The sequence below is a fragment of the Artemia franciscana genome, chromosome 9, assembly GCF_032884065.1.
Source record: "Artemia franciscana chromosome 9, ASM3288406v1, whole genome shotgun sequence".
Lineage (NCBI taxonomy): Eukaryota > Metazoa > Arthropoda > Branchiopoda > Anostraca > Artemiidae > Artemia > Artemia franciscana.
This window is the reverse complement of record NC_088871.1, coordinates 16,267,946-16,282,927: the sequence shown is the minus strand read 5'-3', so window position 1 is coordinate 16,282,927 and position 14,982 is coordinate 16,267,946. Positions and strand designations below refer to the sequence as shown.

The 14,982-nt window shown below is 35.8% G+C and overlaps 1 protein-coding gene across 4 annotated transcripts in view; it reads left to right on the top strand.

Annotated features, from left to right (window-relative positions):
• The first annotated feature begins 1,548 nt into the window (after window positions 1-1,548).
• LOC136031053 (collagen alpha-1(XVIII) chain-like) overlaps window positions 1,549-14,982 on the top strand; it is a 442,617-nt gene continuing 429,183 nt past the window's right edge. For 3 of the 4 annotated variants that reach the window (XM_065710278.1, XM_065710277.1, XM_065710270.1), the window contains exon 1: window positions 1,549-1,700. In XM_065710278.1, the coding sequence (XP_065566350.1) occupies window positions 1,678-1,700 (23 nt within the window). In that variant the 5' untranslated portion in view covers window positions 1,549-1,677. The remainder of the gene's footprint in view (window positions 1,701-14,982) is intronic. The other variant, XM_065710272.1, reaches the window with a different exon arrangement.

Sequence of the window (14,982 nt, the reverse complement as noted above, 5' to 3'; positions counted from 1 at the left end):
GTCAGTCCTTACTTATAGTTCCTTACCACGAATTGTTCGATTACATGGTGTTGTATAAAACTTTTGCAGCTCATGTGTAAAGATTTATATGTAAAAAATGGGTATGAAGTATAGAAAAACTATCAGCAAAATGTTTTCTTTTACTATAGCGTATTATAGAAAGAATAAAAACACATATAAAAGCAAAAAATTTAATCGGAGAATAAAAACACTTACGGTCTACGATACCCATTAGTACAAAGTTTTCTGTCAAATAAATCAGTAAATTTGCCATTTTTGGGGTTTTCAGTTACTATTAACACGAGTCCCCTTCACTTAGAGCTCGTTAGCACGAAGAATTTGAAAATAAATTAGGCCTCAAAGCCACGCTAATGAGTTGTAGTTTGGTGTCGGGTGCTAAATGGTCCTAATGAAATTTGTTACTCATAGAAGCGTGAAAATTAATGATACAAGGTCATGAGGCATTACTACACCTTTTTGATTTTCATAATTTAGAGTCTGTAGACGTCACATTTTCTATTAGTAGTCTGTTTCAAGATTCGGGGCGCAATTTATTATAGGGCCGGGGGAGGGGGCAACTGCGCCTAGGCCCCAGTATGCCCCCCGTGTGAAATTTAGTGTTTTAAAATATCTTACTAAAGCTAACATAGGTCTACATATTTCAGACATCCACACAAACATATTGATTTTCTTTAGTATGCATTTGCCTTTATGGTAGTGATACTATATGGCTAATTTTTCACTCGGCTCCGGAAAATTGATTCCTACTTTGCCCTCCCCCAGATTTATGGCGAAATTATACCCCTGCTCAGGAGTGAAGAATTTCGAGAGTTCAGTAATTAGCACAAAAGTATGTATTAAACATGTGACCTAAAAGAACCTATTCTAACCTAACCAAAATACCAATTAAATATTTACTCGAAATATAGCTACTATTAATTTTCCCAATGAGCCGAAGCTAATTGTCTTTTATTATCACCGTGAAAAGCGGGTAATCTCTCATGTTCGCGATCCAAATTTTCGTTTTTTTTCTTGTATAATACTTGAGTACCTAAATTTGTTCTGGGGAATGGGTCCTACATAAATAATTCCACTGTAAATCAAACGCTTCACATTTTATTCAGCAAAGCCCCGGGTATTTTTCAAATTTACTGCGGAGTTTCAGTCGTCAGGGGCAGGGTGGCAATCTGTACCCTTCTCCTTGGATGTGCTTTTACACAAACAAAGTAAGATATAAAACGAATTAATAAAACATATACGCTTTTATTGAAAATTGTATAATACCGTAATATCCAACATCGATAAGTTTTAACTCGAGTTTTACGCAAAATAATTAAAATCAATCCAGCCCCGGTTTAGAGTTAAAACAAAACAAAATGCGAGCAGACATATTAATTACACACTAATATTTTTGTTGATATTTTGACTATAAAACAGACAATTAAAAACAGGAAAATGCCATATGTTCAAGCTATAAAAATCCCCAATGTTAGTAAACATTCGGTTGTTTTATATGAAGTCATTTGATCTACGCATAATTTTACGCAGCTCTTAGTTCTCAACAGCCAAAGATTTCCGAGACGTTGTTCATTCTGTTGCCGGCTAATGTACTGGCCTAACTGAGGTGGATGTGAGGGGCGGTGTTTTCTAATTTGACTGGATTATGTGGCTGGATTGATGGTTTTTTGTACTTTAAAAATGTAAGTCGAGAATTAAGTACTTAGCTTGGAAAGAGTCCTGCATGCGTTTTAGTTCTACTGATGGCCAACGCAATACGAACACCTAGGAAGTGATAATAGCATCCTATCAGTGGCGGTTCTGGTCTCTGGGACAGGCAAATCTTGATTAGAGCCCTCCACCCCCCGCTATCTCCCAAAAAAAAATTCAGGTCGAATTTTAACAAACTTTTTATATATTAATAGAATGATTTTCAATTTATTAAGTAATTAATAATTTATTTTTGTTATTATTTTTATTTCTTATTAAACTATTTTATTTATTATTAATTATTTTGAGTAAGTCATTTTAATTTTTTTTATTTATCTGTATTTATTTAGTTTTATTTATTTAATTAATTAATTAATAATTCGTCGTTTACTTTCATTTTTTGACTGGGTGTTTTCCTTTACCTTAATAGAAATACAATTTAAAAAATAACAAAATGATTATAATCGTTAGATTACTTATATATTTTTTGAATAATTTTACTAGTAGGCATATATTTCAAAAGTTCTACCTAACATAGGGATATCATAAAAGAGCTTTATAGTAGACGCTCCACCTTGCCCGGTAAGGAAATTAAAGCGCCGAAACCCACTTATGCAGGGGGTATTCCTCTGAGGAGCCCTAATGGGAGATAATCACTTGGAGATATTTTGTTAGATTTAAGGTGCTTTTGCTTGTAAATTTACAATGGCTTACATTTATTAATGAAGACTTCGCATGGATTTGACCATCTCAATTTGGTTAACGGTTTGGCTATGCTGTCTTGTCTGATAGATAAGTAAAGTGTCTTGTCTGATGTTTAAGTGCTCATTTAACTCAATTGCTTGATTAGGAAGACAGGTCTTTTCTTCTTTTTCTCTGTCTCTCTTGTCTTTTTTTCTAGCCAAGTAATTACCTCTAATACATTATTTGAAATGCTGTGCTCCTTAAATTTCTGCGCCTGGGTCAAGTGCCCCCTCTGCCCTCCCCCTAAAACCGCCTCTGTATCATGGATCATCACTGGGAAGCACTGCTTTATCACATCAGAATTTTACTGAAATTTCAGTTTATTGGCCTTTCGATAGTACAAGTATTACATCAATAAAACTTTTAGGCTAGCGCCTAGGAATGGATCTAGGCTCGGGAAGGAGTTTACTGGTGCCATTCTCTTCCTCTCTCCAGCCCAACAAAATATTTCTGCTTTGACATTTCTTGTGTTATCTTAATGTAATATTGTAGAATAGGAACTAAGGGAGGTGGGTAAATCACTCTCCCCCAGAGTTCCATGGTGTTAGCACTGGGTGCCGACTCCTTGGAACTTTGGGTGCCTTTGACGTCTTAATTTAGCTTGTGTGTCCGCGTTTGTCAGAACGCTGAACGATTTTGTCGCCCTTATATCCCCCCTCCAGAAACTTAAAACTCAAGCTTTGCCCCTGAAATCATTTGGGTAAAGGTCTATAAAAAGCTACTTTTCGGAAGGAGGGATCCTAGAAAAAAAGTTACTTATCTGTTAGCCAGTACACAATTGACAGTTTGGATCTGCTGATACGGGGTTGAAAAAACTGAGATACTTGGGAGATAGATAGGATTTATGTAATTTGTGCTGTATATTTGCACTTCAGGGAGGATTGGGGGTAAGTATAGCGAGGCTGGATGCGAAATGTAACCTAACCAACCGAAATACCAACTAAATATTTATTAAAACATGGAAACAATGTAGTTTCCACTGAATCGAAGCTAATTGTCTCTGTATACAAACAGCAATAAACCGGTTATTACCTGAATTAATAGATCCCAATTCTCGAGTGTTTACTGGATAACGGACAAGTACCAAAAAAGAGACACTTTATATTGCTAATTTCATTTCTGTTTTTGTGTTGTTTTTTTTTGTGTTTTTGACAATTCGTCCCCAGCCCCCCTCTAATGGTCTTATATAGCCTTAGTATGTATAAAGAAAATAACCAAATAAATGATGGAATTTTTACTTTGTAATATGCAGCAATTATTAATGAATCATATTTCCTTTTTTTTTTGCATTTCTATCTGTTTTGAATTAATTTTCATCAATTATTGTTATTGTTTTTATATAGCCTAGGGCTATAAAAGATCATTAGAGGGGTCATGGAAAGAATTCTCGATGATGATCGAGAATTTATCTCGAAAATGAATTCTCTAGTGTCGAAAAATATGTTTTCATATCTAAAACTTGGTAAAGGTTTAGAATGTGGCCTTTTCAGAAGGGACATACTAGAAGAAAAAGATACTTTTTAGATTGTTAATTTTAATTAACATGCATTCTTTAATGCATTCTCTAATTGATCAATCAATTCTAATTAAATCTTTAATTGATTAAAGATGCATTCTTCTAAAGCCTTAAATCCCACACCAGAAAACGATTCGAATAATCCCACAAGCACGATTTACCTACCTTATATTCCGAAAATTACTTCAAAACTGAAAAAAGTTTGTTTCAAAAACAATTTACGTGTTGTATTCGCAAGTAATTTAAGTATAATGAATCTTCTCAATTCTGGTAAGGATAAAACCCCAGTTACTCGTCTAAGAGGGGTGTATCAAATACCATGTAGTTGTGGAAATTATTACATTGGTCGAACCCACTAAAATTTAGGAACAAGATTACAGCAACACAAAGAAAGTATTGAAAAAGCATTAAAATCTAAAAATAACTCCATATCTTTCGATTAAAATTAAGCAATCGTATTTTTGAAAATCCAAACCATTATGTTCTATTTGACGAAACAATTCTAATTAGCAATGACCTAGGAATCAAACAAACTGTCCGCGAGGCAATCGAAATCAAACGAAACTTAAATAATAATACATCCCTAAATAGAGACTTGGGTGAATACACACTCAAACCTATGTACACAAAACTGATTACAGAAAATAATCTAATTCAAAATAAAACAAAAATAGGAACGAATAAAAACAAGCCCAATCCCAAAAGAATTACAAGATTAGCTGCAGAGAAGGCAAATATTGCAAAATTATTCCAATTTTTAATAAATACAGTTAGTTCAATGAATGAACCTTTTTAGCTTGTAAAATGTTAGCTTTTATCACACAGTCTCGACTGAACTTTTCGTTAAGAAGTAATGATGCCAATGCTATTTTAAAAAAAGACTGGATTTTTAACCGAAAACTTTTACTGTAAGTGTTTTACTGTATCCACAAAAAATATAGAACGTGGAAGAAACGTTTGGTCTATTTTGAACAAAATGACTATATACAAAATTCGATTTAACAAATTTGGGGGGAAGAAGGTCGGGAAAGGGGGGGGGCTAGTCACGATCGGGTTAATTTTAACTCTTAAAAGGTCAATTAGAACTTTCAATTTCAAATCATTTGCGTCTCCCCTCCAAAGTTTATACGACCGCCTCTTCCATATGAATGTTCTGCAAAATTTGTTTACCTTATTTTTTATAATTATTGAGAAAAAATACAAGTGAGAATTGGAGTGGTTTTTAGGAAACCAATTTTTTAGGTGTTAAAAAGGTTTTAGGAAACCTTTTTAGGGAAAGGATTGGATTTTAGACTGCGGTCGTTTTCAGAGAGTAGGGGTTGTATACTTCTACTGAATGGTGTCTTCATTACAGACAAGAGTATGGTTACTGCCCGTTTCACAAAGCCTACTTTGTATTTGGTGATTTACTAAAAAATAATTATTTTACAAATATTTTTGTTTGTAATTATTACAACATTGAAAATAAACAAAAAATGCAGTGATGCCAGTCCAGGATTTACCAATAGGCCATTAAGCTCTGCGGTTGTCACTATTCCCACAGCTTTGGAGATTTCTCATAAATCTTGCAAAAACGGAGCGACTAAAACACTTGGGCCTAGAAGCGTAAAAGCTTAAAATCTGGCTCGGGGTGAAACAAAATCATGAGCTGATGTGCTTTCAGCAATTAATATCGTTATATATCAAAAATTCAATTAAATGTATTAATTCTTACTGAAACAGTTAATCTATTTTGGAATAAAAAAAAATATTTTGTAATAGAGGTTTTTGAAAAACTTGAAACTTTGGCAATCAAAAACGAATAAAAATTAATAAAAAACTTTCCGAAAAAGAAGTTTTCTAAAGAAAAGTGAAAGCCATATTAAACTGAAGATCAGAAGTTTGATATGGATCTCAGAATTTTGATCCGGTGAATTTGGGAAAAAAAATGTGCGTGGGAGGTGCCCTCTAATTTTTCGGACACTTACCACTGGGTCAAAACGATCACCCCTGGGGAAAAAAAAACAACAAAAAAACAAAACAAAAAGCAAACAAATAAACACGCAACGGTGATCTGTCTTGTGCAAAAAATAAAAAATTCCACATTTTTGTAGATACGAGCTTGAAAGTTTTAATGCAGTGTTTTCTGATACGCTGAGTCTGATTGTGTGATTGCGTTGCGAGAGCAACACTTTGGTTTTGTCGTGTTTTTTTTTTTTTTTTTTGTTCCTAGCACCCCGATTTCAGCTTATTGCTAGAAAGTGGTAAGGGTCTAACCTCTGCGGTTTTTACGGAAAGTGTGGACCTTAGGCCGGATTGATGAATATAACTTTACATTTTGGAAAGGTTCGTAGAACTCTTGCCTGGGGCCAAAAAGGATGGTTTTTGCTTGTCCTTGAGCCAGAGCCTATAGTGTGTGAAGTGAAGAGGAGTTGTATAGCCTATGTCAGAGAGGACTATCTGAAGTTATGCAGCCAAGCTTTCGTTTCATCAAACCATGGTTCTGCTTTCGAGTGGAAAGCTCCGTTCTAGCAGGCAAGCACGCAGGCACCAGTTTCAAATTGAAGATGGACTAAAATCTATAAGTGTTAAATATATGCGACAGTTACCCTGCCCCACAGCCAATATATCTTCTTTGAGTGATAAATAGAAAAATTTAGAGAAGCAAAAAAGCGGCATTTTCCCACGGGTCCGAAAGTGCTGCCATCTATTGTTTCTACCCATTTCTGTTCGTGATTTCAGCTGAGTTTATCATTCGGTTTTTCGCACTTGGGATTGCGGTAGAGAAATGGTATCAGATGTGCCTCTTAAACTTTAAAAGTTCTCTCATTGCTAAAGAAATTAGAGTTTATCCTTTGCTCCTTTCTAAGTGATGACGTTAGAAAGTTGACCTACGGCAAAAAAGTCAACTTTTGAACTAAGACATATAGATTTTTTTTTTTTCGACGGCAGTCGATAGCTTTTGATGAGCTGATCAGAGTATATGTCATCCATTTTTTTGTACAAAAATTCCTTCATGAGATATACCAGTTTGAAAGTTTAAAGGGGTTGACAACTTCAGTAGTAAGGTATACACTGAAACCAAAAATAGGCCGATACCAATTGTGAGACATATATGGGAGTTGTAAGCGACAGTCGGCTGTTAGCTCATAATCATCCTCGGCAATGAGGGGTTCGTAACTTACTAGTTGGTGTACCTATTTTTTTGTTTCCGTTGTATTTGATGGTAAGACCAATTTGGTTCCAGTGGTAAGACATGTAGGGGACTTGTAAGTAATAAACGGCTGTAAGGCTACAATCATCTTTAGCAATGAGGAGTTTGCAACTTTTGCGAGTTGGTGTTCCTAGTATGTATTTTAGCATCCTTACAGATTAACAACTTCAGCGTTTAGTCGCAGCGAGGAAACAAAACCAAAGTGTTGCTCTCGCAACACTTTACTCGGCGAAGCCGAGCAAAGGTTGCCGCAACACCTCACGTTGCCCATGCAACGTAGATCTAGTTATTCTCTCTTCTGTAGTTGTATTGTTAATTTTATGCTTATTATCATGGTTTGGTTCGCGTTTTTGACAAACTTTTCTCAAATTTAGTTCGGGAGCTTTGCAAAAAAAATGATTATAAAACTGTACTGAAGCAAAAAACAGATACTGGACTCTAAACTTCCTCGTTTAATTACAAAAACGATGGAATACGAACAGACATTCTCCTATCAGTTTGGCTGAATGGATTTTTAAAGTGCAGGTGGCATACCCCTAAAGTCTATTTTTAAATATCTTATAAGCATAACTACACGTAAAGGTGGTATAGGAGAAGAGATTACTCCCCAAAAGTATACCGGCGGAGCACTAAGGAGATTTAAGTCGAAACATGCTATATCGCTCGATTTTGAAGGGGTCAAGCCTGCCCCCATCCCCAGAAATTCTTAGTCAAACTATTGGCTTTGTGTAACTATGTGAATATTGATTCACAATTAATAAGCTAAGCTATTGTTTCAATACAAAATGGTCATTTCTAATTAATAAAAAATAACTATTTTCATGTTATAAAGGTCGCATGTAGGCTTTCTTATGGTATATGTTACAAATAGACACAATCACCATGAATTTAAACCGCTGATTTACATTCGTCTAAGTATGTCTACTGCGAAAGTAACGTCTTATCTTATTTATTTACATTGTTTCTACTGTGTCAGAAAGTTAAAAAATGTTTACCATTGAAGCACCAGAGCACGGTCGCTGATTATTCAATAAGGGTGCACCCGACTCTTTATCAAAATAGTGGTCCTAGAACATGGGCGTTATCGCCATGCGATTATAGGGAAGGAAAATTTTGTAGAAGTTTATTTTGACAAATTGATTGAAAGGTACTTATAGTCAATGATTGTTTACCCAACGACCTTTGTTGGTATTTTGTCGTTGGCCATTCTTGCATTTTTGAAGCCATGTTTTTATCAAGATGAAGAAAAACAAAAACAACCAAGAATAAAAAATAAAAAAAAAATACGAAAAAAAAGAGGACGTAACAGTGCTACCCATGTATAAAATAGATTTTCCTTGTTGATCCATGTGGAAGGGGGGGGCTGTAACTTTTCAAGTGGGATCGGGTTTTAGACAATGGTAATTCCAACGGTACAGTCTTCAATCCAATATAATTTTCGAGAGTTTTCAGGCTATCTTTCGAAATTGCGATAAACTTGTTTTAGCAGTAACTTTTACCATTAAAATTAATCGGAATCATAGTTACCGTTCCTGAAGCAACTTTAAATGGCAAATTTTTCTCACTTGACAGTTTTTTTAGACCAGTTTAATTTTCTGGTTTTTACAATGGGCTGTGGTCCGTTATGACGATTCAGACGAAGACGTCCTCTTTACCTCCCCCCCCCCGTGACAGTGACAATCTAAAGTTAGAATAGAATGCACATTCTAACGCAACTTTAGTAACATTGCAGGTAATATTCTTTTATGGTCTATACTTATTTATGCAGTTTCTTTGTAAAGATCTCTGTGGTTTAACTTTTGATTAGATGAATAAATAAAAAAAAAATCTAGAACGGCTTCATTTCTTGGGATTTTTTTTAAGGGCTTTTGGTCATTAGAACGATGTTCCCACCGAAAATGAAAAAAAAAAGATTTATAAGACAGTAATGTTATTTATACCCTGTGAAAAAAGAGATTGATTTCCAACAAAATTTTTTGCTGAACTTTTAATAAATGAAAAAAAAATATCCATTTTTTGTGCTGAAATTGTGACTTGCTGTTTGCAATTTGACAGATTATTGAAATTATTAAGGTTGATGCACTTTTCAGTAGAAAAAAAAATTAATTATCAACATAAATAAGTTATATTACTCAACTTGTTTTGGACTTAAACGGTAGATTGAAATTTCTTGAACTTTATACTAAATTTGACTATGGGACCATTGAAAGTATTTTGTTCAGTATAAATTCAATTTAATATTGGAATTATTACGGAAAAAGGTGGATGCTAATTGTCCATTTGAGCTTAAAAAATTAATGTAAACATAAGGAAATATATTTTTACTTTAAAATGAGTTGAATTTACCTGTCTACAAAAATAGGCTTTGGTACTTGTGGATTATTCAGAACACACTCAATAATTGAAGTTATGTATTTCTTATTACTATGCTTTCCTTCCCGTAAAAGTATAAAGTCATGTTGTGTCCATTAGATAGATAGATAGATAGATAATTTTATTCACCCACTCGATACAAAACCACAAATGGCACGAATGGAGTACAAAGAAGAAAAGAAAAAAAAAACAAAAAAAAAACAAACACTTAACTGCACAAACAAAAAACAAACGTTACGATACACCGCCAATAAATAAAAACATTATTACAAAAACTCACTAAGGACGAATTGCAATTGCCAGACTACTAGGCCCAAGCGACCCCAAAAATTCAGAACGACGTTTCGTCACAGCAGCAATCGGATCTGTGATACCGAACCTTGCAGACATCTTGGAATTTTTAACCCACGGTGGGGTATTTAAAAGAAACTTTGCATATTTGTAAAAAAGTGATCGAAGGTTTCTTTTATCACTAACACTAAATATATGCCAAAACGGTGATAAAGCCAGAAAGTGTGGGATCACCAGTGCATTATATAGCCTAGCTCGAATTTGTCGATTATATTTCGCTTTAGTTGAAGATAGCGCCCCGTAAGCCTTACGTGCCTTTTCTGCGAAATTACTTATTTGGCGAGCACGTGTAGATGCCATGTTATGACCTATAGGCATTCCTAAGTACATTATGGAGTCAGACAGTGGAACCTCTTGAGCACCAAATTTGACAGCAAGATCTATACAATCTGCATTTCTCCTATTGAAAGCAACAATCTCGCTTTTACTTGCATTAAAAGATAGGCCTATCTCTCTATAAGCATCATCTAGAATCTGAAAATTTTCTTCAATACGAGACAAACATCTACTTAAATTAAAAATATCATCTGCGTAATTAAGTAATGTTACATCCAAACCTCGGAAAATGCAGCTCATTTGCACTAACTTTTGGGCCTCGAGAACACTATTATTATACAACCGGGGTGACGAAATTGCACCCTGCCTAATGCCCTTTCTAACCGGAATAGCATTTGGTAATACAATCGGCCCGTTAGGAGACGGGACTTTAACTTGGACTCGAAGCTTCTTATACATATCCCGAAAAGGCAAAATAACCGATCGGTCCACACCACGTTTATGAGCAGACACTAATAACTGGGGATGTATCCCAGAATCAAAAGCACGTCTAACATCGTGACTCGCTAGAATAAGGGATTCATTCAGTTCATCAGCTTCTATTAATATATTAGCAAGAATATAATGGACGTGCTCGCGACCAACACCTTTTTTAAATCCGAACTGATTATCGGGGGTAGAACATTGAAAAGCAATATGATCTATAACTAGCAATTCCATAAGCTTACATAAAACCGGCGAAACAGTTATAGGGCGGTAAGATACGCATTCAGACGGATTTTTCCCTTTTTTCAAAATAGGTGTAATTACTCCAGTACCAAAAACGTCGGGAACGAGACCAGAATTAAAGATAATTTGGAATAGAAGCTCTAAATGACTCAGGAGACCAGCAGTACCATGTACAAGATGCAACCCACACAACTTGTCGACACCTTTCGATTGTTTCTTTTTTAATTTTGAAATTGCACGAATCAGATTAGGAACAGTTACTATGTAGCCAACACCAGAACTAGGCAATTCCATGAACTTATCAAGTTCGACTTCATATTTATCTTCAAGATCTTGTTCGGGTGGAGAGAACTCAGAAGTAAAGTGGGACACCCAATCTTGCTCAGAGATCACAGGTTCAACACTATTCTGATCACCATTACGTTTAAGAAATCTCCACACAGCATTTGGGTCATTACTTATCAATTGACTATGTTGATCGATCACTTCACATTTATGCTTAGACAAAATCTTGGCAAATCTGCGTTTGCTGAACAGCCGAACTTCATTTACAACACCTGATTTCGGACGACCACACTCGTTCCAGAGCCTAAGCCAAAATTTTGCACGACCACATGCTTCACTTAGAGCAGGGTTTTCGGACCACTTTGGAATTTCCGTTCCCACTCGGACTTTACGAATGGGGACCGCAGCGGCCTCGGCAGATAACAGTGCGTGAGATATTTCACTACAGTAGATGTTTAGTAGCAGCTGTTTCTCTTCATCTTGAATACATACACTCTGCTGTAGTAATTGGAACGGCACTTTAATCTTTGTGAGAATCTCATCCAATACGTAATGATAAGTAGCCAGGTCAATTTTACTCCAATTAGTTTTGATTTTCCACTTCTTTTCATTAGTTGGGGGGTTAGGAGAGGCAGGAATTACTCGAAAAGTGTTTATAATTGGAAAGTGATCAGACGCGCTTACGCTCAGATCTACGTGCGAATTGCCGCAAGCTGGAGATTGGATGGAACTTAACATGAAGTCGAGAGATGAAGTCGAGCCTGAGTTATGGATATAAGTAAAACACAGATCATTGTTAGCAAGACGAAGACCGTCACAGGAAGATAGGAGGATCTGTGCTCGAGCGTTAGACTCATCAGTCAAGTCACAGTTCACGTCACCAGCGACTATACATTCAAGGCCCTGGCTAGAACAGCTGCCCACCGAACTCGATAGCTTACTGCAGGCTTCACTAAATTTTTTTTCTGATTTACTGTCTCTGTAGTCTGTTGGCATGTACACAGAGTGGATAACAGTTTTGTGCACCTTAACAGCAACAAAAAAGTCTGAAGATTTATACAGAATGGGATTTAACCTGCTGCTAACAAGAATGGCGATTCCACCGGACGGCCTTCCCCTGCCCGATGACTTTGCAGGAGTAGCAAATACTTTGACGCCATCGTTTAGCTCAAGCAGACTAACGGCTTGATTCGAGAGGAAGTGTTCCTGCACACAGAGTACATCGTTATAACATAACAATCCTTCTAACAGTGGCATTTTATCAACCACTCCACCATTTAAGTTCCATGAAACAACCCGTATAGAATCACCGATCATTGTTTAGAAATTAGCTTCTGAGCTACTGGACATTGGAAGCTGTAGCACGGGTGTCGAGAAGAACCACACAGAGCGCATTTGGGGGCATTTTGGCATGGATTGTCCCGAGAGCTGGAATGATCTCCACCGCACTTTGAACATTTCGGGGGATCTACACAAGATTTTGCTGCATGTCCGTAGGACTGACAGTTGTAGCACTGCATCGGTAAGAATTTAAATTCTGTAATGGGTAGTCGCTCGTAACCAAAAATGGGCGGAGAGTTCATTGCGTTAAAGAGATGAGCTTTGCTTTCAAACTGTAATTTGAATGACCGAGTACTACCAATTTGTACGGCCTTAACACAGTTCGGTACAACTGAGCGCAGTTCGTCATCTGAAGTTTCAGTGGGAACGTGGCGGATTATTCCGAAGAAAGCGGGAGTTTTTACTTTAACACTTATAGTTGAGTCACTTTTACCCACTGCCTCAGCCAGGGACTCGGCAGCATTCTTGTTGTTCAAGACTACTCTCCATTCAGATTTCCTAGGTTTCAGCTCCACAATGTTCGAACTAGTATCACCACATACTCTGTCCAAATAGGATTTCCGAGCGCTAGGGTTCGAAAGATCTTTCGGGGGATTCTTCAAAACAACCGCATATGACAGTTTCGACATGATCGTGTTGGTTTCTGCCGCAGGCATAGCAGAGACAGAAGGAGAGGGATTAGAATCCACGTAACTATCGAACTTAGCACACAATTCGTTTACTTTCCGGGTTAGGGTAGCCGTCACTTCTCCCGGGATTATCGGAACTTCATCAGGTTCGAAAATCACAAACCGCGGCAACGAGATATTTTTATCTTCACAAACCCGAAATACTTTTAATATGTCCAGGATATCATCGGTGTTCTTCGATCGCGCAGTAACACGTGTGGTAATTCCTGCTAGGGGCCACAATAACTCCTTCGCCATTGCAATTGCTTCCTCTGAGAAAAACTCGACTGCTTTTTTCGCTATATCCTCCGAGCGATTACCAGCTTTTATCGCACGGAAAGCATAATTCAGTAACGCATTCCAAACCAATTTCTCATTACTCCCCATCGCAACAGCCACGTCACAATCCGTAATGCAAAATCAAAGTCCGAGGGGAGGAGCCAGTTCAATAAACTACGACGTAATACAGAGCTATTTAAGCTAATAAGCGAGGGAAGCGTAGTTTCTTGCTACCTGATCCCCGCAGTTTAAGGGAGTCACACTCCCGGCAGGTACAACGGCCCTTGCGACAAGAAACTCCCCTCTTCTGCTCGCTTATTAGTAAAATTTAATAATATGAACGCACTCTAGAATCCGCTATTAAGAATTATTATAGATGACGCTGTTTTGCTTCCAAGCAAAGAGCATAAATTAGTAACAATATTATAAGGCAACTCCAGTTAAATAAATCTATTCTTCAACACAAATTATATGAGAAGAATTGAAAACTATGCTTCCTTACTGTTCCTGGGATCACAGATTCCAAATCGAGCACAACCTTGGTTAAAGAATCAAACTATTTCCATATAAATTTAACATATTCAAACTTAGTAATTTATTTGCTTCCACTGTTTAGAAAGTTACTGATTGTCACACTGTTTTGTTGTGGGCAACAACCCCTTATCCTGGAAAAATATAATTGCCTCTTTTTCAGTCTTTGGCAAATCCCAAATCTTCATTTCGAAATCCATGTTCAGACACTGTCTTCTATCACTCTGCGTAGCAAACTAAATTGAGTTTTGTGGCTATGAAACCGGATTGTCTCATAAAATGTACCTGCATCGTAGTTTGTTTCGCGAAAGAGCCTAACTTCACTTATTGAGTGTGTTCTGAATAATAAACACGTACCGAAATGTTTTCGCCTTCCTTACTTACATTAATGAAAAATTATCAAAACCTTAACGAAGAAATGTCAGTATATGTCAATTTGACTGACAATCCAAGGTAATTTGTTTGTTTGTTTACATATATATATATATATATATATATATATATATATATATATATATATATATATATATATATATATATATATATATATATATGTATATATATATATATATATATATATATTTTTATATATATATATATATATATATATATATATATATATATATATATATATATATATATATATATATATTTATATATATATATATATATATATATATATATATATATATATATATATATATATATATATATATATATATATATATATATATATATATATATATATATATATATTTGTCTTTACTTGAGTTGTTTCTGATTTTGTTTTCGAATGTTGTGATTTGAGATTAGCTTGTAGAAGTTTCATAAAAATTGGATGTTTGTATATTCATGAACTAATATACAAAATAATATCTTGCCTCTAACCGGCGGGCAAACTACGATTAGATAACTATAAGACCATTAAAACCATGGATCTTCAAAATGCTAAACAGGCGGGGGGGGGGAGGGCATTTACAAAGAGAACA